Raw genomic sequence first — 25,501 nt, 5'->3', positions numbered from 1 at the left:
GGGCCTGCCCTGCCCCACACTTAGGCAGGGCGGGCCACACTGTGGGGCTAGGCAGCTCTCGTGAGCTGTAACAGGCTCTTCCTTCCTTCCATTTCCCAAGTCCTTGCGGACAACAGTAAGATGGTCAGGACTGGACTCTGGTCCCTTTATTGAGACTGAGGGGCCAGTGGGTCCATCCAAACAAAAATAAATTTCTCTCCCCAAAGCCTGCCTGCAGGCTAGGGCACCCAGCATGTCCTGGCTGGGGCCCACGGTTGCCCCCTAAACCCAGCAGCACAGGTCCGGCTCTCTTAGAGTGACAGGATACTGGCTGCTCAGTGTCTGGAGACCCTAGGTGGAATAGGGAGGTGAGTCCCAGGGGGTCCTCCCCCACCCCCAGCGCGGCTGGCCCCCCATATCCACGGTCTGCGTTGGGCCCGTGGGGCTCAGTCATCGGTCAGGGTGATGACGTCGTACTCGATGCCCTGGTGCTGCAGCTGTTGGATGTGTTCAGGCACCGCCTCTTCTGCGCCGAACAGGCCCTGGGCTTGGGCCATGGCGGCATCGGCCACGGCTGCCGGGGGAGGGGAGAGGACGGTGAGCCTCAGGCCCCAGAAGCTAGGCCTGGGTCCCCATGGTCATCAGGCTCCCGCCCCATACCTGTGACAGCTGAGTGTGCAGCAGCCTCCAGTTGGGCCTGTGTGACCAGCTGCTGGCCTGGGGACACAGGCACATACTGGATCTAGAGTGGAGAAGCTAATGAGATATGGCCTTGGAGGAGCTCTGCCTGTGCCCCAGCTCCATCTGCTCCCCCCCAAAGGCCCTACCTGGGACTCCTGAAGGAAAGGGGCCCCTTGTTCGTACTGGATGTGTGTGATCTGGCCTTCCTGTACCTGGAGGGAGGAAGGCAACATGATGAGCGGGGAGGCTATACGGTCCTCGCCTCCTCCCCACCGCTGCCCAGGCCTGACCTACCTGGATATGATGGCCCTCTGGAACCACCACGTATTCCTGGGGGAGCAGGTGCTGGACCCCATCCTGGGAGATGATGTACTGTACCTGGAGAAGAGTGGAGCAGAGGCAGGTGCTGAGGCCAGGAGCTCAGCGAGGAAGACTGAGCAGGGGGCCGGGGACACCCACTTTCGACGGCAGCTGCAAGCACGGACCCAGGGAGAGGTGGTTTGGAAAGTGCAGTTCCTCCCCGAAGCGGGCCTAGGCAGGTGGAGGGAGGGCAGTGCTGGCAGAGGTGCTCACCTGGTTGTCGGAGGTCACCAGATGCTGTACTGTCTGGCCGTCCGCAGTGGTGATCTCTTGAATATAGGTGGCTTCTTCCTGCCAGGACCAAGCCAGCTCTAGCCTCAGTTCTGTGTGCTCCCACCCCAGCCTGTGACCTCCCAGCCCAGGAGCTTACCTGATTGGTCACTGTCTGCTCTTGGGCCACAATAATGTGTTCCTGGCCCAGGGCCTGCTGCAGCCGCTCTGGGCCCAGGACCCCGTGGCTGGACTGGAGTGCAGCTGGGCAGAGAGGGGAGGGTGCTCACACAGAGACTCGGGACTGACACGCCCTGGCCCCCCGCCCTGGTCCCCCAGGCGCAACTCACTATGCAGTGTGGCCAGCGTCTCGTCGTCACTGTTCAGGATGATGGTCTGAGTGGGGGTCCGGGCTGGGGTCCGGGCTGTCGGTGTCCCTGTCTTTCTCCCGTCAGGACTATGCAGCCGCTGGATGTGGAACTTGAGATGCCCATTCCGGTTGAAACTGAAGGGGGGCGGGGTGGGGGAGAAGGCTCAGGGGTGGCCCCATCACGCATGCCCTGCAGCCCCCACCCGCCTGGCCCCAGCCTCACCGCTGCCCGCAGAGGTGGCACGCAAAGGGCTTCTCGTTGGTGTGGGTCAGCATGTGCCGTCGCAGGTCCTTCTTGTTCTTGGAGGCAAAGCTACACTGGCTGCACTGGTGGGGCCGCAGGCTCGAGTGCTGCGCCATGTGGGCCTGGAGAAGGGGCAGAGTCGGAGCGCTGGCTGGGGGACCACACACAGCACCTCACGGACAGAGCTGGCAGGGCACATCCTCAGGTGGAGAGGAGCCACGTAAAGTATAAAGCAGACCAAGACCTGGTGCTGCTGTGTGCGGAGACAGGAACAAGTCCCAGGCCCCATCGTTAGGTCACTTAGAGAATCCTGTCCCTGCTCCCAGACTCGGTTTACCCTGGTGTAAATGCAAGATACAGGTTCAGATGAGGGAACCTCCGAAGGGCTCTTCCAGCCCCGACGTTTTAGGGTCTGGGCCCTGCTCCCCTCAGTGAGCTGCTGTGAGGATTCAGTGCACAGTGGCATCTGGAAACGGTAATCCTTGGGGGAAGGACTCCTGCCCAGAACCTGGCCTTCCTCACCTTCTCCACACTGTCTCCACCAGCTTCCCCGTACCCTGCGCCCTCCCTATCTCAGACAACTTGCATTTCCCTAAGCACGCCTCCTGCCACCGCACCTGCACCTCTGCCCCTCCAGGCCCAGGGCGGCCAGCACCCCAAGTCCACACGACCTGTTCCCTGTCTGCTCTGCCATCTGCACTCTGTTCACCCCAGGACACCGCTGGGCATGAGTCACCCTGCCCGTCTGGATGGGTTCCCCACCAGACTGAGCTCCCTGAATGCTGAGACCTCACGGAGTCCTCTCTGACCCTAGAAGGGGGAGAGAGTCTGGCTCAGGCTGTTCAGTTAAGGTCTGTTACACAAACAAGTGGCCAAATGAGTGCCAGGGGAGGCACAGGGGCAGCACCTACCCGGACTTCGGGCCACTGGCGGGCACTGAAGGGGCAGTCGGGGCACTTGAAGGCACTAGGCCCGGCGTGGGCCCGTTTGTGACTCTCCATTTCGGCTCGGCCAGGGAAGGCCTCAGCACAGATCTTGCAGGAAAACTTCTTGGATGACGCTGTGGCTGCGGACGACGGCGGCGATGGCGGTACTCCCAGGCTCAGGGATTTGCTGGCCGCAGGAGGTGGGGAGGCAGAGCCCTGGGGGTCTCCCACCCGGTGTGTCCTGGCTGGAGATGGGGGCTCAGGGCCATCTCTAGGCAGCCCCCCACACTGTAGCAGGGGCCACTTGGTCCCAGAGGCCAGAGAATCCGGACTTGGGAAGGAGATGGAGCCATCCGCAGTCAGCTGTAGAGATGGGGGAGCATGAGGTACTGAGGAGGATGGGGGAAGGCCGGAAAATGGGGGAGGGGTTGGTACCCCGAGCCTCACCTCGATGTGGTGCAGCTGGGTCCCATCCGCTGCCATGATGTAGTGGGTGCCGGCTTCTTTCAGGGCATCGCTCACAACCACAGCCTGGGCTGCCTCCCCTGGGGGCTCCTCGCTGTGGACACCAGAGAGGGGAGGAGTGAGTTCTAAGAGGGGATATAAGGCCCCAGGAGTCCCCTTCCCCAAGAAAGTCATCAACTGAGAGGTGACTGCCTTCCCCAAGAAAGTCATCAACTGAGAGGTGACTGCCACCACAGGTGGACTCCCTGGTTTGAATTCTGGCTCTGCCCTTTTCCAGCTGAATCTCAGGGTCTCTTCCATAAATGGTGACCGCAGGTCCAATGTACGGTCCCGCTCAACAGTAGTCCCCCGGCGATCTTGAAGGGCGGGCCGGGGCAGCAGTGAGGCGGAGAGCCCCAGGGCTCCAGCCCAGGACCGGCAAGTACTCCGGGACCAAAAGCAGACGGCACACACGGAGACTGGGCTGCCCGCTGGCCGCCCGGGGATCCGGTCTCCCATCCTAGCTGTGCACTGTGGCACTTTGGTGCTTGGATGAAGGGCTTTCTCAGACCACCGTCCGTGAGCGTACAAATATTTCTACCCCAAACTTGCTCAGTGTAGAGAAAGCCGAGGGCAGCTGCCAGGCCTCCATGCCAGCAAGGAGCCTGAGCTTGCCACGAAGCTCAGAACTGGACAACCCCTCAGGGATCACCCAGAACAAAGAGCACGTGACTTCAGAACCAAAGGGTCGACTCCTCACTTACTGCTTGTCTGACTTTAGGCAAGTCACTCAATGTCCCTGGCTTACTTCCTTGCTTGTAAAACGAGAGAGACATGGATCTCACGAGAATGGGTTAGGTGAGTTCCTGAACGTCCAGTGCCTGGAACATCTAAGTGGCCAAAAAATGGTAGCTTCCAACCCCCCGAGAAAGATATGACTCCTGTGGCTAATTAAGTTACATGTATTAGGATTTTGCCTCCTGCCAACTAGGCTCGGGTGGGCAGGCCCTTATCTGAGGGCTCCCGGCACACCTATCAGTGACCGAAGGGGGCCTTGCGGGCAAGCAGGTCTCACCTGTAAGGCGTGCCAGGAACTGATGTCCCCTCTTCCATGGGGGGTGCTGTGATGACGCTGTAGCCAGTTCCACCAAACGGCCCAGGTGCCAGGGTGATCTGCTGCAGGTCAGGGGCGCCCAGCTGGCTCTCTGCGGCCACACTGGCCCCTGGCTCTGCCACATGGAGGGTTACCACTTGCGGAGTGGCACCTGCTGGGGAAGGCTGCCCCCCAGGGGACGCTAACTCTGCTTCCACGTCCTCTGACTTCACCACGGCCACCTGTAATGGACCCGGTGGGCATCAGGAGCAGGATCTGGAGCCGAGGGGCTGGTGTTCAGGGCCCTTCTCTACCTCGGGGCCTCAAAGCTTGGCCCCACTGGGGCGACCCAGTGCTGCCGCCACTCATTTGTGCAACCCCCAGTGTGTGCGCTTTCTAAAGCACGCTCTGGCTCTCCCAGCCCCACCCAGCAACTGGAAATAAACTTAACAAGACCACGGTGGCACGATACTGCCCCCCAGGGGCAGCTGGGCAATGTCTGGAGACAGCCGCTGGTCATCACGCTTGGAGGGGGGGCGTGGTACTGGCCCCTTGGGGTTATCTGTCAGGGATGAGGCTAACCGCCCCGCAGTGAAGAGCACAGCTCCCACAACGAAGAAGGCCAAGACTGAGAAATCCTAGGGGAAAGGGACAAGTGGCAAACCATGTAAGAAAAAAAGAGCTTGACTTCATGTCTTACTCCAAAGTCTGCTTCAAATGGGTTAAAGACTGAAACATAATAATAAAAAAACTAAAAATACGAAGAGAAAATGTAGATAAGTATTTTTACGATCTGGGGTGGGAAGATTTTTTTCTAATCAGCAAAACAAACTATAAACTGAAATCAGAAAACAAAGGAATGAGGTATTTAAACATTTCGTACGAGAGAGAAAAGGGGAGTCTCCTTCATCTACAAAGAGCGTCTGTGAAGTGATAATAAAAAGACCAACAGGGGCCCCTGCGCAGTGCAGCTGGTTAAGCAGCCGACGCTTGGTTTCAGCTTGGATTGTGATCTTGGGGTCATGGGACTGGACCCCAGGTCGGGCTGCACGCTCAGTGGGGAGTCTGCTAAGGTTTCTCTCTCCCTCTCCCTCTGCAGCACCCCCCGGCCCCACGTGCACGCACGCTCTCTCTCAAATAAATCAATCAATCTTAAAAAAAAGACTAATAGGAAAACTGATACAGGACACAAACAGGTAAGTCAGAGAAGAAACCAACGGTCTATGAACATACAGAAAGTAGTTCAACCTCATTTATGGTCACAACATTACACATTAAGACCATGAGGGGCAGCTGGCTGGCTCAGAGGAACACGCAACTCTTGATCTCGGGGTTGGGAGTTCGAGCCCTATGTGGACTGGGTGCAGAGATTACTTAAATAAAAACTTTAAAAAAAATCACGCACTATACTACGTGGCAGAGGTTTATAAAGATTGGGGACCCCTAGCGCCCCGTGTTGGCACAGGTGTAGGGAGACACGCTCTAGTTCTGGTCACATAAGCCAGCATAGCTCTCTCTGAGGCTTCATACCTTCAGACCCACCAATTCTACCTCTAGGAGGCTTTTTTTTTTTTAACTAAAATATGTTTAGGAGCACCTGAAATACATGTGCACTGAAGCACTGCCTCTGATTAGAGACACTGGAAACAACCAACCAATAAAGGACTGCACGAACTTACATCTGGACGCTGGAACGACCCAGAGACGTAGCGTGGGAACAGCAGAGAGAGGAGGTCTGTATGCACAGGCCAGACCACGCCTCACATGCCGCCGAATGAAGAAAAGCGGGCTGTGGATGAGCAGGAATCATGTGATCCCATTTTTTTTTTGAAGATTTATTTATTTGAGGGGGAGAGAGCATATGCATGGGCAAGCGGGAGCGGCAGAGGCCGAAGCAGAGAGACTCTCAAGGAGACCCCGCGTGGAACATGAAGCCCAATGCTGGGCTCGATCTCAAGACCCTGAGATCACGATCTGAGCCGAAACCATGAGTCGGACACTTCAGTGACTGCGCCACCCAGGTGGCCCTGTGATCCCATTTTTTAAGGAACACAGTGTTTCTGTGTTAGTGTGTACATGGACAAAACTGGAGAAATGCTTATTAGCCCATTGATAAGGGGGAGGGGAGGGATGTTAGAAACTTTTACTTTCTGTATAGAACATTTCCTAATGTTCACTTTAGTTTTTTTTACAAACATGTTTTTGTAATCAGAAAAAAAAAATGCATGACGTTCTGGCATGAGAACAGCAGACAGAGCAATAGAACAGAACTTGTCCGTATACGTGGGAATCTGGAACGTGATAAAGTGGACATTTCCAGCCCCCGGGGAAGACTATTTCATAGACTACACTGGGTAACTTTTGCAGAAAAAAGTAAAGCTAGTCCCCTACCTTTCTGCATACACCTAAAATAAATTCCAGGTGGAAGAAAGATTTAAGTGTAAAAAAATGAAACCCTAAGAAGAAAATACAAATGAATGTTTATATAATCTTGGGGTGAAGGAGGCCTTTCTAGGGAGGATATCAAAGGCAAAAACTGTAAAAGCTGATCCAACTATCTGAGCCCGTACAACCTCTCGACACCACCAAAGGCAGCACCGGAGCCGTAAGACGCTCTCCGGGTCCGACACCAGGCTCCCTCCTCCCCAGTTCTGTCTGTCCTCTAGCCCCCAGTGGCACGTTACTGATCCAAGTTCTTGGAATTTATCATCTCCAACACAGATTCTACATGTTTTCACGAGGCTCAGAGACAGGAGGGGCTAACAAAGCTCTCTCTGCCGGGGGGGGGGGGGGGGGTTAAGAGTGACCCCAGGCGGCTGGGAGGAGGGAGAAGTCCTGACGAGCTGGGGGAGGATCTGCTGGGCAAGAGGCCGGAGGGGAGACAGCCCTGGGAGCCTCCCAGCTGTGGGAAGTGTCACCGGATGAGCGCGCAGGGCTGGCTGGGAAGGTGGCTCAGCCCCACAGCACAGAGTGGCTGCAGAGCTGGTCACCTGCGCCGGACCGGGGCCTCACAAGCCGCAGGGGCAGCGGTGCTACCCGCTCGGCCTGGCAGAGGAGGCGGGGGACCCGAGCTCACGGGGAGCTCCTCTGACCTCCCAGGCACGGGGGGCCCCCTCCTAAGCGTTTGCTCCGGGGTTTCGGACCATCTCCAGGCTAAGCGGGAGTGCCCTGAGGGCAGGGCACAGGGCAGGGCACGCTGCCTCTTCGCCCTCCGCTCCACTCTGTGCCCAGTGCGGAGGAGGCGCCCAAGGCGGCGGCCCCGGGTGGCAGGCGGCTCACCTGCAGGGCTGTGCCCCCCAGCTCCCGCTGGGCGCTCATGTTCAGCAGCAGGTCCAAGGCCGTCTGCGTGGCCATCGCTGTGGACTCCTCGGCGCCTGGGTTGGGTGAGACCTCAGCCTGAGCACGGGCCACCGCCCCCAATCCTTCCACTGGGCCCCAGCATGAGCCCCGCCCCTGCCCACCCCCCTCAGAGCTCACCTTGCTGGTAGATGATGGTGGCGCCACCAAGAGTGTCGGAACAGAGCAGTGGGGGGGTCTCGGGTGCCTGGAAAGGCGCTGCCTCTGGGGGGATCTGCGGGGTGGGGATGTGGCCAAGCCTGAGAGGGGGCAGCTGGGCTGCGAGCACTGGTTGCCAAGCGCCTCCTACGTGTCAGGCGCTTTACATCCGCTGGCTGGTTTCATCTTCACACAACTACGTCTCAAGGTCTTTCTCAGCTCAAAGCTACCGATGAACTGACCGAGGCTCAGAGAAGTGAGGCGACTGGCTACGGTTCCACAGCTGGTAAGTAACAGAACTGCGATCTGAACGCAAGCCTGACGCCGGAGCCCGTCTGTGTTCTACCAGCACTCAGCGGTAGATCTTCCGGGGCAAGGGGGGGGGAGGCAATGTACTCAGCTATGAGCCTATACTCTCGGCCTGCCTTGCAGCTAGGTAAACTGTGGCCTTGTGGCTAAGCAGGAGCTTCTGGTTAAGTTCACGGGGAAGGCAGATGGGGAGATGGCAGGCTTCCTTTTTGCCTTTCTCCCATCCCTTCCTCCTGCTTCTTGCCTGGGATGTGGCTAGAAGGCTGGAGCTCCTGCAGCTATACTGGACCATGAGGCAACCACAAAGATGGAAGTCGTATGCCTAGGATGGCTGGGAAAAAATATTGAGAGAGCTTGGTCCCTGAAGACTGACCAGGGAGTTGCCAAACTAGCCCTGGGCTGCTGACCTTTGGACTCATATATGAGAGAATAATAAACTATTACCACAGTTAACTACTGAGATCTCATTCTCTATTCCTAGCACTGGAAAGCCACTCCTACTCAGAGCTTAAGGCTGCCAGGTCTGTGATCTCATCTGTTCTTTACCACAATCGGAGAGGCAGGGACCATTTGGTGGTCCCCAGTGTGCCCATGAGGATGCCGGGGACGGGAGAGGTGACAGGACATGGTCATCCTGGCCCATGCCCCCAAGCCCCTTCTGTCTGCCACCTGCTTGGCTGAGCTCACCTCAGGAGGCCCCGGGGAGCCAGGGGGGGGTCCAGGGGCTGCACTGTGCTGCTGCTTCAGCTCCTCAATCTGCTGCAGAGAGAAGAAGGGGCGGCGGCGGGAAGGGGGCTCCTCAGGGTGGCGCCGCCCCCACTCCTCGAAGCTGCTGGCGTGTCGGCACCGCACGTGCAGGCGAAGGTTCTTCTTGTGCCGTGTGCTGAAGTGGCAGTACTCGCAGGCGAAGGGCTTGGCCCCTGTAGGCACAGGAGGACGATGCTTGGGCTTTCCCGCCCCCCACCCCGGGAAGCCCTCCATGGGCCCAGGACCTCGCCAGCCGTCTCCCTGCCAGGGCTCCGTGCCGCAGCTCGGGAAAGCATGTGCTGCAGTTCGTGCGGGCGGCCGGGCCGGGCGGGAACCGGGCCCCCTCCTGCACTCCCAGCCTTCCTCGGAGTGTCATCTTTTCACGTCACAAGACCACACACTTCTCTTATGAATCACCTGCCCCAGGTAGACAGGAACCTGGCCCCCTGGCGTGTCCAATCTCCCCCAGTGTGCCCATCACAGGGACGGGCACCAAGGAGGAGAAAGAATCAACGGTTCTGTCGCCTTCTGCACGCGTGAGGGCCGGGCCTCCGTCAACACGCTTCCTGTCCGGCACCCAGCACAGACAGGGCTCAGGGAACGGAGCTCACTTGTATAACCACCACATGGTAGGGACTTCTGACCCCTTTCACAGCCAAGGAAGGCTCAGACAGGGAGAGGTGGCCCATGACCATGCAGCGAAGAGCTGGCTGAGCTGAGGAGAGAGGGTGACACCTCCAGGAGAGAGGCCCTCACGAGTGAGCAGCCAGGGCCGCTGTCAAGGTGGGGCTGGGGTTGCAGAAGGGGAGGAAGAGGACAGCGCTGAGCCTGTGACTGGGGGCAGGGCGAGCTAAGGGCTCACTGTGGTGCGGCGGGGCCGGCCTAACCTGTGTGCTTGACAGCCACGTGGGAGAGCAGGAAGTCCTCCCGGAAGGTGCGGTAGGGGCAAAAGCTGCACTTGAACGGCTTGTCGCTGACATGGGACAGCTGGTGGTTCAGGAGCGCCTTCTTGTCCTCACAGACAAACTCACAGAACTCGCACTTGAACCTGGGGGTGGTGAGCGGGAGGAAAGCTCAGCAGTCAGATGGGGTGGGGCGCTCCAGCCCCCGGGCCTCCTCGGGGACATACCTGCGGTTGGCCACGGCCTGGATGTGCGTCAGCAGGTGCATCTTAAAGGTGTAGCGCTTCTTAAAAGACTTGCCGCACTGTGCGGGGCAGGGTGAGTTAGACGGGGCCTGCCAGGGAGAGCCCTCCCCCTGCCCCCGGGCCTCGGCCCCAGCACCTTGTCACACATGTGGGGCTTCTCGGTGCTGTGTGTCTTCATGTGCTGCGTGAGTCTCTTCTGCATCGGGTAGACACGGCCACACACAGGGCAAGGGAAGGAGCTCAGCTTCGGGGCCTGGGAAGCGACAGGAAGCGACCAGATGAAGAGAGAGGGTGAGACCTCACCTCCTGCCCCACCCTCACAAGCAGCCCCCGAGGAGGCTCCCTTCCTGGGCCAGGGCCCCAGACTCACCGGATCTGGCCTCTTCTTCCTGAAGGGAGAGAGGCATAGGAGTCAGACCACTGCTTCCCCAAGCCCACCTCAAACCTTCCCACGTGGACTGAGCCCAGTCTCAGTTGTGCGTGTCCCTATTGCCCAACCAAGCCCTTCTCTCAGAGCAGGCTTTCCCCAAGTGGAGTTTGCTAGGAAATGCTAAGAGGCATGCTGTAAATAAATTCTAGAATGGTGCCTTCTTCCTTTGTCACAACATTAACTGCACATTTTGAAGGCCCTGAGAAGTCCTGTTCGTGAACCAGGTGTTCGACCCAGTGTCCATAACCTAACCCCCCACCCCACCACCTGCCCTGCCTTTTTAAAAGAAAACCCATAAGCATCACAGAGAGCAGGCTTTTCCACAAGCACAGTTTGAAAGTCACTGATCTCATGGATTCCTGTATCCAACCTCTGCTCACACAGCACCCCAAGTGGAGTGACCTCCTTCCTGAAGCAGCGGATCTGATGCCAACTCAGTGAGCAATCGCAGGGCCCCTAAGGATTTGTTCCTCCACCCATCTGTCCTATGTCTGCTCGGCCGAGCTCTGAGAGCTGGGAGTCTACAAGACCTTTAGATGATTTCCTGCTCCTTTAGGCAGACAATTCCCTTTAATCCCCTGAACAATGACTGTCCCCATCTTACAAAGCCCACGGCAGGAAGAGACACAGCAAGCGCCCTCTAGACCCTGCTACTGCCCTGAGCCAAGTGAGCGGGGATGCACGGCCTTATCTCTCTGTTGTCTGTAATGGCTGCCAATGGGGTGGCCCAGGGCAGGTGCTCAGTAAGGGGGCAACATGGTTGTTCTGGGCCTCCACTTCCCGCCCTGGCCCGCCCCCACCGCCTGTACACACTGACCGGTCTCGACTGTGCACGGCTGCGTGCCGGACCACGTCCTTCCGGTAGACGCTGGTATAGCTGCACTCGTCACATTTGTAGGGCTTACTGCCCACGTGATTGAACATGTGCTCCTAGGACAGAGGGGAATGGACAGTGGGCTGGGGCTGGCCTCCCCTGCACCCACACCCGGTGCCCACAGCCTTAGAGCTGCTGCGGGAGCAGGCTCCCAGAACGAGGGAGTGCTGCAAGGGCCAGAGCCTATCAGGGCGGGGGACTCCCCCAGCAAGGGCACCGCCTCTGCACCAGGCCCCATGCTGGCTCACCGTCTGACAGACGCAGAAACTGAGGCTCAGAGGGAAGTGACCTCAGCCCTGAGTGACTTTGTGAACGGTGGAGCCTGGAGCCAAACCCAGACAGCACGGCTCCAGGGCCTACACCCTCCCCACTGCACTCAGGACAACCCGCCCCCAGCAGGGTTCCAGAGAACAACTTCCAGGTCACGGGGCCCTGTCTGAGGGAGGAGGTACTGTGTGCAGAAAGCACAGGGGCTCTGGCCTGTGCTTCAGGTAGCCCCTACTGCCCACGACAGCCAACTCCCTTACTTCGGCCAAGCCAAGCCAGTTTCCTGGGTCAGTAAAATGGGCCTACTGATACCTACAACCTCTTTGGGCTGTGTGAGCCTGAAACTCGAGCATGCCTACCAGGCCCGGGTACTGGATAAAAAATGGCTCAGGGTTGCAGCAAGCCCACTGGCACTTTTGGGTAAATGATACAGAAAGGAACCACTTTCTTGAGACACATTACTGCCATCTACTGGAAAACTTCCTAACATACTGAATGAGAGAACCCGTTCTGCCATCTGCCAACGTGTGTGGTGATCAAGCAAATCTCTGCTGTCTGTACGGTGCACAGCACCGCTGAGGGTATGACACCATTACGCTGTGTGCAGCCTACACAACTGCCCACGGCACCCACATCTGAACTCCAGTGTACCAGCGGCACATCACTTAACATATCCTGCAATGGTGCAGGAAGGCAATGGACGATGGCCTGTGAGCTCCGTTCCCTCTTGGCACTGTTTGCCAGCCCTTGCCTCCGTCCCAGTGCTGCCCCCCATCCCTCGATGCTGCGCACCTTGAGCGAGGACCAGCGGCGGGAACGGTAGCTACACTGTAGGCACCTGAAGAGCTGGGGGTCCCCCGCCTCGTGGGAGTTGACGTGGAAGCGCAGGTCCTCGTGGGACAGGAAGCGGGAGCCGCAGATGCGGCACAGGAAGGGCCTCAGGAGCGGTTTGGGGGACTTGTAGTAATACCTGCCAGGAAGGCATTGGGGAGAGGTCTGGCGGGGCTGCGCCACTGGCCATCTCCCCCACCCTCATCCCTGCTCTACATACTTGCGGTATTTCTTGCCTAGGAATCGCCTGGAGGGTCGGCCCCGGCGGCGGGGTGGGGCAGCAGGCTCATCCTGGCAGGAGGGGGCTGCGTTCTCCACGTCTGACTGGCTCACGCCGGGGTCCACAGCGGCCCTGTGGGCCTTGCCCAGGGCAACCAGGCATCCTGGGCCCGAGGAGCTGGGTGCCTCGGGGTCCAGGGGCTCTGGAGGGCTCTGTCCACTCTGGGAACTCACTAGAGGCTCTCCTTCCACACCTGCCATGGACATGGTCCCAAATCAGCCACGGACACACCAGGACAAGTGTGGACAAGTGTGCTAGAGGCCGGACAAAATGCCTCCCTCAAACACTGTCACAGACCACCAGTGGGCATGTCAGGTCATAGGACAGGCGCAGGCAGCCCACAGTTAGAGGGCAGCGTGGACGCAGGCCCATCCCGCAGCTGGCCCACTGCTTGCACAGCACAACTCCCACCCGACAGTCCGCAGCAGCAGCAAGAGAGCTGGGACCTCCCTGTCGAGAGACCCGCGTGCTAGCTGAGCCCGGATGCAGGACTTCCGCGTGTCCTCAGGCAAAGCTGCTGCCCTGAGTCTCATTTTCCCTGTCAAGTGGACACAATAACTGCTGCACTAGTGACCTCACAGGAACATTCTAGAGTCTGGGAGTGACAGCAGGTACTTTAACATTGGCTTTCCCTAGGTAGGCTGCAGGGCAGACGGGAGGAAGAGAGGGGCCATCACATCACTGCACACACTCACGACCTCTAGAAATCTGAACAATCTGAACGTGTTCAAAAACATCAACAGTATTCCAATGTAACGTTTTAAAAATGAAACGGGACCTAGGGGCGCCTGGGTGGCTCAGTCGGTTAAACATCTGCCTTCAGCTCAGGTCATGATCCCGGGGTCCTGGGATCGAGCCCCACACCGGGCTCCCTGCTTCTCCCTCTGCCTCTCTGCCCCACCCCTCCCCTGGCTTGTACTCCCTCTTGCTCAGTCGCTCTCTCTCAAATAAATAAACAAAACCTTAAAAAAAATGAAAAGCGATCTAGACAATGCTGGTGACATCTTGTTTCCTGACGGGGTGCTGGCTATACAGGTGTATCCCCCTTGTCAACATTCCCTAAGCTGGGCACTTAGGATGTGCGTGCTTTCCCATATAGATTTTAACAAGAAGCTATTTTTAAAAGGATGCTAAAAAAAAAGGTAATAATCTCCCCCAGACTGCATATACAAAAACAACTACCACGTATTTTTGTGTGTATTCACACCTTAAAGCAATCCTGAAAGGCAGGTGCTATCACCTCCATTCATATAAAGGGAACAGGAGATTCAAGGACAAAGTCACAGGCTCTGGGTCACACAGCTAGTAGGTGGCAGAGCCATCATGCCCATGGGGCTTTCTAATCCGTAGCCTGTAATGCTCCAAGCCAGTGCTCCCTGGACACAGTTTCAGGCCTCAGACTTGTTCTCATACTTTAATCATACTCAAAACTCATCTTTGTTCGGCTATAAACGTTCAAACTTCTGTGCTGTGAAACCTTACCACTGAGGAGCCTTGTCACAAAGCCAAGGTATCACTTCTTACCTCGGGGTTTCGCAAGCTTGGTCTGAGAGGGCTGGGCCTTTGTGAGGCCTGCGGGTCCCCCAGGTGTGATATGTGCTGCCCTGCATGGCACATAAGGCTCTACAGGAGGAAGCAGGGAATGAGGCCACCCCTCAGCCCCACTCACACGGCCCCACCTACGACCCACTCTCACCATCAGGGAGGTCTGAGGTCTCCAGGCGAGGCAGCTTCCGAGGCCGGCCAGGTCTCCTTCGGGGTCTTGGAGTACTAGGAGTAGGGCGCTGGGGCCGTAGCTGCCGGCCCCGGGGCTCATCCTCGGCCGGATTGTAGTCGCTGTCCTCTGTGGCGACCGCAAGAAAAGGTGGGCATCAGTCCCGGACCCGCCCTTTCAGCCCTGACTCGGCTTCCCTGGGAAGAGGCATCCCTGCCTACTTCTCCAAGCCCACCGACCAGTGATGCCTCCTCCAGAAAGCCCTCCTGACCTCCTCCTAGCTGACTCAGCGCCTCTCTCCAAGCCCCTGCAATCCTTTCTCTGCACCTTTCCTGACTCCTACCACTAACTCAGCACCGCTAGGTGAACTAGAAAGATGCCCCTTCCTGTAGACATTTATAGCCATTGTTAGAAAATTGCTGGAATAAACATTTGAATCTACAAACTCTGATGACGATGCTCTCCGGTACAGGAGCCACTAGCCACACGTAACTGTTGAGCACTTATGCCTGGTCTATACAGAGACACTGGATTTCAAAAAAATTAGTATAAGAAGAGAAAGTAAAATAACCCACTGATAATTATGGTTAAGCTTCATTTTCTCTTTTAACCTTTTTAAATACAGCTACAAAAAAAAGCACACATGTGGCTTGTCTTCTATTTCTGTTGGATAAATGTGAACGTGGCCCTCTTAGATGAGGTGCTCTTTTTTAGTAAAGCACAGCCTGCACAACTGCACGCAGAGGTCCTGACCCCAGAGCCCCGACTCCTGTCTTATACGGGAGGCACCTGCATGGCTGAATCTGTGCCGATTCCTCTTTCCCAGCCCTCCACGTGGGCCAGAGGGAGCTCAGTATTTGGAGATGGGTATGGCGGTGGCACGCCTGGGAGCCACGGTGGCCTACCCTCTAGGTCGTCAATGGCGCCGGCATCGATGATGTCATCGTCGTCTTCCTCCTCTGGTCCCTCTTCCTCCTGGGTCTTGGCTGAGGTGCCCCACTTCCGCAGACGCCCCTTCTTCCCAGCTGCAGTTGCTACTGCTGCGAAGATCAGAGAAGCTTGCCACGTCTGGCTCTCAGCCCTCCACCCCCACCCGCGCAGCCCAGCCAGCCAGGCTGCTATCCGTGCACCTGGCCGGAAGTGCCGCTCCCGCATGTGGCGCAACAGCGTGGCCTTGGTGCTGCTCCGGTACTGGCACATCTTGCACTTGAACTGCTGGACCACCACCACCTCCATCATGGCCTCCAGGCTCTGCAGGTCTGGCTCCTCAGCACCAGAGCCCGGGGGCGGCTGCGCTGGGGAGCTGGGCCTACCCCGTGCCTCCTCTGGTGGCTCTAGGCACGTGGATGTGGGGCCGTCAGCCAGGGCCTCGATGGCTGCCAGGCTGTGGGCCAAGGTGGAACTGGACATCGGCGAAGCCATGGGGGCACCTGGGGGTGGGTGAAGGAATCAGAGGGGAGGGGACGTGGAGGGGAAGGTGGGCCATGAGCGACAGCTGCTCCTCCCAGGCAGGCCCAGGGATCCTAGAACCCAACTTCCCACCAGAGTGACAGTGGGGAAACGGGGGCCGAAAGCAGACAACCTGCCAAGATCACACAGTGAGTTTGTGGCAGAGCGTCCCCCTCCGACTCCCTCGCCCACTGCAGGGCTCCCTGGGTCTGCTGCCCGGGGTCTTACCGTCGTCTGGGCCCTGCAGGATCAGGTACCGTGCCGTCTCGGCCCCGCCATCCTCAGCACTGGTTACGGTGATACAGCCTGGGCAAAGATGTGGGGAGGGGATTCCCAAATGACAACGACAACTGTCACTGTCCACATTCATTCTGGCTTACTTGAGCCAACTATGATCCAGATGCGCTGCTCCCCCCACCCCCCGAGCCTCACTTGCACCCTGTCCCTGCCCGCACACCCCCACCCAGAGCAGGGCTGCTGGGAGGTCTGGTGTGACAGGCTGGCCCAGTAGCTGGCTTACAGTCACAGAGATACCATGGCTACCCCAGGTGTTCCACCTCTGACCACTAAAACCTGGAGAGTCCCCTTCCTCATCTCCAAACTCCCCCAAGATCAAGGCCTAGCCCCTCCACCACTTTCTCAGGGTTGGCTTCCCATACCACCCCAGGGCTTTTCAAAGTCTATGGCCTTTACACACACCATTGATAATAGAGGGTACAGTATGGCAAATCATGAGTATGGACTCCGGAGTAGACCATCTGAGCTCATGGCCCAATACCTGCTGGTCCCAGTGGGTCCTCTGTACCTCAGATTTCTCATAGACTGTGAGGATGATAGCACCTATCTTTTGGGATCACTGGGAGGATTAATGAGGTGCTATACGTAAAGTGCTTAGAGCAAACCCCAGTACAAAGTTAGGTCTTATTGTTTCTATGTTTATTCAGTGTTTATCATATGCCAAGCACTATACTGCACCGTTTCATTAAATCTTCACCTCATTTACCACTACGAGACGGGGCTACTGTTCCCATGTGGCACACTTAGAGTGGTAGGCTTATTTGCCTAAGTTTGCACAGCTGATTCTGCTGGACCCCCGCAGGAAAACCCTATGGGCCGACTCTCACTGCCCTCTCCTGGACTCACTCGGAATTAAGTCTGGCCCGATGGTGGATTCGATGATCTTGTCGATGGCTGAGCCCAGGTCCGAGGAAGAAGCCGTGCAGTCAGACACCAGCATGTTGGGGTCTGGGAGTGCGCTGGAGTGCACCAGGGCTGGGGGGCCACCTGTCACTCCTGCCACTGGCCCATGGGACACAGAAGATGAATCAGGCAGGTAGCCGTGGGGCAAGGGGTCTGTGCTGGAGCTGCTCTCAGATACTTCCTCCTGGGTGACAGGAAACAGAGAGAGAGGAATTTCAGGAGCCATGATGGGGCAGGGCAGGTTGCCCGCCACCCACCAGATAGAGCTAGTCACACAGCCACCAGAGAACAAGTTCCAGGGTCCCCGGCTCTGGTCAGGTAAGAGGCTCCTTCATCCCCACACCCACACAACAGCCTGGCAGAGCTATTTTCACTGGGCTTTTGAATTCGCTCTTGCCTCTGCCTGAAATGCTTCCTCGCGGTGCAGCATTGCTAATGCCTATCCAGCCTTCTCGCCACTGTTTAACTGGTACCTCTTCTAGGAAGCTAAGCCGGACTCCCAGGCCAAACCAGGACCTCTGTCCTTGGCCCTACAGTTGCCTGTGTCCCCTCATCATGGTTCACTCTGTTGTGTAATGTTTCCTAGGTCAGACTGTACTTTCCGTAAGGACCAGGCCCACACCTGTCTTGTCCCCTGCTGTATGCCCAGGGTTTCAGCACAAGCTGGGCACATGGTAGGCCCATCTCTGCTGAATTAACGAAACCCTTGGACCCCAAAAGGGGGGTCCATCATTGGGCAGCACTATACCGGGATGTCTTGGAAGTCATTATCTCGCAGATAATAACAATGGAAATGGCGAATATTTACCAAATACTTGCTACGTGCTGAGCTCTGTTTTTTGCATGTATTACTTTGCATGTATTAATTTAATCCTCACAAAAACCCTACTGAGGCAGATATATTTATCATTCCCTCTTTACAGATGAGAAAACTGAGTGCTAGAAGTAGGGTAGCTTGTCCAAGATCAGAAAGCCAGGAATGGCAGAGCCAGGAAGAAATGACAGTTTTACAGAACGTGTCCAAGAGTATTCCCTCTGAGGCACATATTCCTGCTCCATTTTACAGACAGAAAAATGAGGCTCAAAGAGGTCTCCCAGTGAATCAGAGGCAGAGCCAAGACTTGAACCAGGGCATCTCACAGAGTGAGGACAGTGGGTAGCACAGTGAGTAAGACCACAGCTTAGGTTTGAATCCTGGCTCTGTCGGCTCTCTGTGCCTCGGTTTCCTTCCCCGTAAGATGTGCAAAAGAGTGATAAACGCCTTACGAGGTATGAGGCTTAAATGAGAAAATCCATGTTAGGGGCTTGGCACCGTGTCTGACACACAGTAAACCAAAAACAAATATTAGTTACAAGCCAGCCTTTCTGGCAGCTTCCCTTGGCTGCCAGGCATGCCGCCTGCGGTCCCTGCCTCCACCCACGCCGGCCAGCAAGGTCCATACCAGAGAGCTGCTGCCGCGGTCGGAGCTTTGCCCCACGCCAGAGTCGTCGGCCTCGGCTGGCCCCGGAGCGGCCGCGGCGTCGCTGCTGTCGGCCGACACCGCTTCAGAGGTGCCCACGCCCAAACCGCTCTCAGAGGGCTCCTCTGGCCGGCCAGGCCCAGGGGCCGCGTCGCTACTGCTCTCCACCTCGTTCTCCTCCATCGGCTCCGAGAGCCGCCTGACAGGGAGGCGCAGAGTCTGGATCGTTCACTCTGCGAGAAGAGGTGACGCGGGCTGGAACAGGTGGGCCTCCTCCCGGGCCCGGGCAGCCATGGCCCACCCAGCTGCACCCTTGTGCCCATTTTGCAGGTGCAATGACTGAGTCTCCGACGGGGAAGGGCTTTCTCGTGTACAGAGACAGGAGCCTCGGGAAAACAGGACCGAGAAGGCTGACCTCCCAGTCTAGAGCCCCTCCCCGTCCCCGGGAGGATGGTCAATGGCCGGTTATCTTGACCCTCCTCGTCTCTCCTCCATGACTCCCGCAGCGTGGTTCGCTCTAAGACCCCGCTCCGGGCTCAGTGGTTCAGCCCTTCGGTCCCCCGAGTCCCCCCGGGTGCAGGGTCGGTGGTACAGCCCGCAGGCCCCCTGGGTCAGTGGCTCGCTCCCCCCTCCCCTGGTTCCCATGCGGAGGGGGCTGACAGCGACGGTCCCGGGGCCTGGCGACCCGGGGCTGTCCCCGGCGCTGCCTGCGCTCCAGGCCCGACGCCATCTTGCGGCGGCGCCGGGTTTCCGCTCAGGCAAGTGCGAGAGCGACTAAAGGGCCTGGGACCCCGGGGCCCTGTTCGGACAGCCCCGCCGGCCCGGGAGCTCGCCGCCGGCTATCCCCGCAGTCTGGCCCCACTTCGCGGCAGGGTGCAGTGGGGCGACCTGATTCTACCCGGTGCTCACCTGACGCTTTCGTAGCCGCGCTCCTCTCCGACTCCGGCATCGACGAGGTCGCCATCCTCTTCCCCCCGCTGCGGAGGGACCCATCGGCTCACCGTAGGCCGGGACTACTTCCTACGCCGAACCAGAGAAAGACAGCTTTCCGGTGTGTCAGAAGGTTGCCCTGAGGCCTCAGAACCATGGTCCAGTCCGGAGAGAGTCTAGGATTTTATACGTAGCTAAGTATGGGTGACAGAATCCGCTATAGTTTGGGGACTACTTTCTCTCCTGGCGGAGGGCTACATTGGGTGTGGTTATGTGACGTCACCGCTGGGTCCCTTCCCTGGGCCGCAGGGTTGGGCGCGGTGAAGGCTGCCCCACGGTCTGGGGGCGTGGCCCTCAGTGGCCTGACCACGCCCCTCCCGGAACAGCTCCTAAGGGTGTTCGGCGCCCGGGAGGTTTTGACTTGGCGGGAGAGGAATAAACGTTGTTAGTCCTTTTGCCTGGCTCATGACCGATGACTTAAATGCTTTTATCGAGCCTAATAGAATCCTTCCTAATTAGGTTTGATGTGTCCTGGGAGGAGGGGAGCATATAGTCCTTGTACAGACGGGGAAACTGAGGCCCGGAGGTGGGAAGTGGCTGGTCCAAAGTCACATAAGGGCACTCGGGAGGCAAGTCCGGATGGCTGCATTCGGGGAAATGGAGAGGAGTCAATGCCCGGCCGTTCGTGAACTTTATTCATACGTAATTGTTGCATTAGTAGACCTGGAGGTCGAGACATCCTCCACAGGCCTCCTTTGCTCCGTGTAGACCAGTGTAGCTGTACTGAAAGGTCTGCAGCCCTTCAGCTATGCCCCTCTTCCTGATGCTGCAAATGCCATCTTTGGCACTACTTTCTGTTTAAGCCTATTTATCATTTTGTGAGGGAGCCGGGTCCCTTAGTTTGTCCCAAATCCGTGCTGCACGAGGTATTTTCCTCAATTGACAAATACAAATGGGTCGAGGGGAGGAAGACTCTTCAAAAAACTGTTAAAAAAGTCAACCCTATTTAGAAAGGCAGAGAGTGCTTCAAGCTGTTATAATTTGTGTGTACTTGAGTATGGGGGGGTTTCTTGGTCCTTTACTAGGAGCAGGTTTTGGTAGGGGGAATAGAGCATGGGGTCTCTGGATGGGCTAGCCCCCCCCATCACCCCCTACCTCCCATCCAGCAGGACCAGGCCCCCAGAGCAGGCCTGGAAAGCTGGGTCAACAATGGCGTGATGGCAGGTTGATTTTGCACTCCCTGCACAGCTTTCCAATGAGGACCTGATCTCTCAGCTCTCCAGAGCCACCCCCAACCCTCACCACTTGCCAATAGGATATATCCTGCCTCTGACCAAGTCACCTCTCCCAAGGATGTTGGGGTACTCCGGAGTAGTCCCACAGCACCCATTCCCATCCCCGGTCCAACTAAGGCTCAATCCTAACCTTGGCCTTTGCCACCAAATCACAAGATTGCAGAATGTCACCATGTAAAAAGTAACAACCTCTTCATGGAACAGAAGGGGAGCCCAAGACCCAGAGAGGGAATGCTTTTGGCCCAAGGTCATGGTTGTTTGGAAACAACATATCAGAATCCGTCCATGACAAAGATAAGCAAGCCAACCCTGGTTTTCTGACTGCCGATCTGGGGTTTTTCCCACCAAAACATGCAGTTTGTCGTTATTGCCTCACCTCTGAGGGGGAGACTTCTTAGAAGCAGTGAAGAGGCACCGGGTCAGAAGGACAAAGTGGACCACTGAGAAAAATGCTGAGGAGAGGACCCTAGAGGGGAAGAGGAGGGAGACACTTTCAGTGAGCGCCTACCACGTGCCACGTGCTTTACACACGCTTTGCTGCATCATGGAGCCTTAAGGAAGCAGGTCGTCACCATCTTCCATTGCAGAGAAGAGGAAGCTGAGGCTTAGGGAGGGAAAGTGACTTGTTCAAGGTCACACCACCAGGAGGGTGGGATAGGGACGCAGGTGTGTCAGATTCGAAAGCCCCAAGCAACTTAGGTGCCCTGTGCGGTATGCTTCGTAATCACAACACTTAAAATGCTCCGTGCTGGTCATTGTTCTAAGCCCGTTACCCATGTTAGTTTATGTAATCCTCACGACCACCCTGTGGGGTAGTTGCTGTCATTAACTCCACTTTATGTACGAGGAAAACAGGCACAGAGTATGAAAGGAATCTCAGTAGGGGGTAGAGCTGGGATTGAAAACCAGGCAATGTGACTCCAGACGCCGCACTTGTAGATTGCTGTACCATTGCTCATGCAGGAATAATAGTAACAGGTGACACTTGAACTGTTCTTTCCTGAGCCGGGCTAGTTTCCCATTTTACAGATGAAGAAGCTGAAGCCCAGAGAAAGAAAGTGACTTGCTCAAGATCACGCAGCAAGTTTCTTGGTCTGATGGAGAGGGTTGTGACTCCCGGCTAGAGCTCCAGCAGCAGATAACAATGACATTAGTGAGAGTTTACTGAGCACTTACCAAGTATCCTATGTACACGAGGTGCTTTACATGCATTTTTTAAAGGAATCATCACAACAACCAGAGATCCTAGATACTCTCAGTATTCCCATGTGACCGATGAGGAAATAGGCTCAGGCGCAGTGAAGTGACTTGTCCAAGGTCATGTACTTGGTCAGCAGAGCTGGCACTCAAACCCTGGTTTCCTGACTCCCAGTCCACTGCTCCTTGCACTGTATCAGATGCCCCAGAGGGCAGCAGAGCTAAGAGTAGGCAGTCAGCAGGTGCGTGCCCTGGGCTCATCTCCACCTTCTGTCTCCGTGCCCACAGCCATCTATGGGTTTAGCTAAACCTGTTCTTAAAAACCTATTTATAGCTTAAAACTGTACCACCACTTGAGATAATGAATCCCTTAAGTTGACTTCCCATGGTGTAAATTAAGGCTCCCTTTCATTTGTCCTAAATTTTTCTCTTTGAGGATTGGGGGGAGGAAAGGTGGGGCAAGGCCTTAGGACCAGGGCACTTGGATTCAGAAGACAGGCTGTGGTCCAACCAGTGTTTGTCTGTGATGGCAATTCCTGAGACCCAGGCAGCAGGGGGCATTTATGCAACTATCTCTTCTGATCATCACAGAGACATGAAGGATGGGCAGCGTGTGGATATTCATGTCTTTTAATGGATCTTGTTTCCTGTGATATTCTCAACCGTTAGCATAGTTTTGCAGTCAAGAGGAAGCCACTAGATGCCTATCTGTTGAGTGAATCAATGAGCCCTCATTTTATAGTTTAGGAAACAGAGACACAGAATGTCAGGGGTCTATCCAGGAAAATAAGATCCATACTAGATGATTCTAAAGAGGGAATCTAATATGGAGAGTTCATTACAAAGTTGTGCGGTGAGCAGAAAGAGCAACCGGGGCAAACCAGAGGTTAGCAACAACTCAGGAAGCCATGCCCCCCGCACCCCCTTAGGGCTGGAGCTCTACAGGGAGGAGATGGCATTACCAAGACCAGTAACCGGGGCCACCCAGAGAGGAGCAGGGACCACAATGGTCTCTCTAGCCGAAGCCGCAACAATGGAGGAGACCTCGTAGCTGCCGCAGCCACTGCCCCCCTCCAAGGGTGAGAGAGATGGGGAGAAATACCCCAGCTTCTCCTTTCATCTTACTCTGATCTCTCCAGGGCTTTCTATTGGCTGAACCAGCCAGAAGCCAGTTGGCAAAGGAGCTCAGGAAGCATGGTTTGCAGGGACCAGCCTCTGCCATGAAGAGTGGAGCAGGAGAAGGGCAGTGAATGGATTTGAGATAAACAGAAAAATTAAGTGGCCCGAATAGTCCCACACCTAGGAAGGAGCCACATCATGTGTATGCTGTCAGGAAGTTCTCCTCCCCCCCAACTCCATTTGATCCCGCTAAGGCTCTTTATCTCTTTATCTTTCCACGTTCACTTTAAGCATTACCTCCTCCAGGGAGCCTTCCTGGACTCCTTCCCTGCAGAGTTCCTATCTCCCTAGTGTACATTACCTAGCATGTTCTACACGCCTCTGCCATGACATTTACCACAGTGCAATGCTGCCGGTTATCCCCCAGCCTCCTCAACAGATTTAGCCTCCCAAGGCCAGACCAAGGTCCAATTGTTTTTTTCCCCTCTGTTGGAAGAAAATAGATGTTGAATGAGTCAGAGGCAACCTGGGGTCTGGAGTCAGGCCACACCTAGGGTCCAAATATTCCAGCTCAAATATTTATATGTTGTGTGACCTTGGCCAGCCCTCATTCCCCTTGAATCTTAGTTTCCTCGACTGTAAAATGGGAATAACAGTACAAACCTTGAAGAGTAAAAGGGAGAATGTGTGGCAGCGCAGTTAAGCTCAGGTCCTGGAACCAGACTGTCTACAGTCAGCCCTGGCCTCCTCTTCAAGTTACTTCTTCGCTCCACTCCCTCACCTATAAATAGAGGATGATACGAATACTTCCCATGCTATCTGGGAGCATTAAATGAAACAAGGTACGGAAAACGGTACAGGCTAGCAGTGAACGGGCCTAGGGTCAGCATGGTTGGGGCCCCATGCAGCAGCTGAACACTGAATAGTACGTTCTCAGTGATTTCTAGTAAACAGGGATCTTGATTTTCTGGTTTACCACTGTAGCCCCATTACCAAGAACAGTTACTGGCACATAGTAGGTGCTCAATCAGTCTTTGTGAGGCCCATGAACACTACTGAGTTACATGTGGGAATGTTATTCTGCCTATGAGCCGATGCTTGTGGACAGCCGCCCCCCTCCCCCCACCTCCCGGCAGCCAGCCGCTGCCTGTTCTACACCAGCCCAACCCTGGCCTGGAGACATCTTATCCAGGGAAGGTGGGGACTGCTGGGCCTATTGGGAGGAGCAGTGAAGGCAGGAGACAAGGGTCTGGAGCAAAGGACTAGCAAAGGGATCTAACATTTATTGAGCACCTACTGTGTACCAGATGCTGTACATACTGATTGCATTTCATCCTCGCGGGAGCCTGCAAAGTGCCGCTCCTTACCCCCATTTTACAGGTGATGAAATGGCAGTTCAGGGAGATGAGAAAACTCACCCGAGGTTGTGCAGAAATGAAGGGGCCCAGCTAGATTTGAACCCCGGACTGTTTAGTTCTGAACTCCGGCTCCTTCCAAGGTACGCGCTGCCTCCCAGAGGGCAGGGGAATGGAATCCGAGCCTCGAGCCGAGCCGTATAGGAAGCTCCAGCAACGAATGCGGAGGCCAGGCTCAGGCTGAGCGACAGCTTGTGAGCATGATTTTGACAGCTGTGCCCAGGCTGGCCTGGAAGCAGGTGGTGCTCAGCTCGGGCGCCAGGGAACCAGAGCCGTGATCACACTGGCCAGGGGCGGCAGCAGGGCGCCGTGGAGGTGCTGGGCCTCAGACAGAATGTCCTCCGGCCCCGCCCCCAACAGAGAAAGCTCCCTACTAACTGGCTCTGTGACCTTGAGCAAGTCCCCCAATCATCTCCGTTCAGGGTCCTCACTTGTCACACAGTGTCACCTTGCATTCTGGGTTGTCATGGAGTTACATGAGACAATGCAAAGAGACAGAACTGGGGCGAGTCCAGGCCAGGGCTCCATCACTAATTAGTTGTGTGATCCGAGGCAAGTCCACTTCACCTCTCTGAGTCTCAGTGTCCCTGGCTGTCTAATGGACATAGTACATGCCTCACCAGATTGCCATGAGGATGTGGTGATTGAAAGTATGGGCTCTGGGGGCGCCTGGGTGTCTCAGTCCATTCAAATCTGATTCTTGTTTTTGGCTCAGGTCATGGGCTTGGGGTCCTGGGATCAAGCCCCGCATCGGGCTCTGTGCTCAGTAGGGAGTCTGCTTGAGGATTCTCTTTCTCCCTCTGCCCCTCATCCCACTCACGCTCTCTCTCTCTCAAATACATAAATAATTCTTAAAAGAAAAAAACTTAAAAAATATGGGCTCTGGAGTACAATTGCCTGGGTTCAAATCATGCTTCCCCCCAACCTTCTCTGAGCCTCTGCCAAGTTGCTTGATTCTCTGTGCCTCACTTTCCTCCTCTGTAAACTGGAGAAGAAGAGAAGCGTACTCACTTCGTGGAGTCGTGGTGATTAAAC

The 25,501-nt window shown here is 56.3% G+C and overlaps 1 protein-coding gene across 6 annotated transcripts; it reads right to left on the bottom strand.

Annotated features, from left to right (window-relative positions):
- Nucleotides 1-131: 131 nt before the first annotated feature.
- On the bottom strand, nt 132-19,529 carry ZNF335 (zinc finger protein 335). 6 transcript variants are annotated; one of them, XM_057312495.1, is made up of 29 exons: nt 19,420-19,529; nt 18,493-18,743; nt 16,994-17,234; nt 16,079-16,156; nt 15,532-15,831; nt 15,307-15,441; nt 14,384-14,530; nt 14,212-14,310; nt 12,628-12,880; nt 12,369-12,546; nt 11,253-11,365; nt 10,376-10,394; nt 10,142-10,258; nt 9,988-10,064; nt 9,746-9,906; nt 8,799-9,031; nt 7,785-7,878; nt 7,587-7,681; nt 4,290-4,549; nt 3,218-3,329; nt 2,756-3,133; nt 1,824-1,966; nt 1,581-1,735; nt 1,391-1,494; nt 1,234-1,311; nt 955-1,038; nt 807-872; nt 640-721; nt 132-553 (listed from the first exon to the last, which is right to left on the bottom strand). In XM_057312495.1, the coding sequence occupies exons 2-29, from the start codon at nt 18,691-18,693 to the stop codon at nt 426-428; spliced, it is 4,131 nt and encodes a 1,376-aa protein (XP_057168478.1). In that variant the 5' UTR covers nt 18,694-18,743; nt 19,420-19,529; the 3' UTR covers nt 132-425. The 6 variants fall into 6 exon arrangements, with proteins under 6 accessions (XP_057168478.1, XP_044241791.1, XP_026359416.1 ...); XM_044385856.3 differs by having other exon boundaries at nt 640-872; XM_026503631.4 differs by lacking the exon at nt 14,212-14,310.
- Between the last annotated feature and the right edge of the window lie 5,972 nt (nt 19,530-25,501).

The sequence above is a fragment of the Ursus arctos genome, unplaced genomic scaffold (assembly GCF_023065955.2).
Source record: "Ursus arctos isolate Adak ecotype North America unplaced genomic scaffold, UrsArc2.0 scaffold_16, whole genome shotgun sequence".
NCBI classification, from domain to species: Eukaryota; Metazoa; Chordata; class Mammalia; order Carnivora; family Ursidae; genus Ursus; species Ursus arctos.
This window is presented reverse-complemented; position numbering and strand designations above follow the sequence as displayed.

What these genes read in the sequence shown, in the direction of transcription:
- ZNF335 (XM_044385856.3), bottom strand. Translation starts at nt 18,693, where the DNA reads ATGGAGGAGAACGAGGTGGAGAGCAGTAGCGACGCGGCCCCTGGGCCT. An exon ending in CGGGCCAGACTTAATTCCGA is followed by an intron (nt 16,157 to 16,993) that starts GTGAGTCCAGGA and finishes ATCTTTGCCCAG; the next exon opens with GCTGTATCACCGTAACCAGT. An exon ending in CAAGCTTGCGAAACCCCGAG is followed by an intron (nt 12,881 to 14,211) that starts GTAAGAAGTGAT and finishes TGTCCATGGCAG; the next exon opens with GTGTGGAAGGAGAGCCTCTA.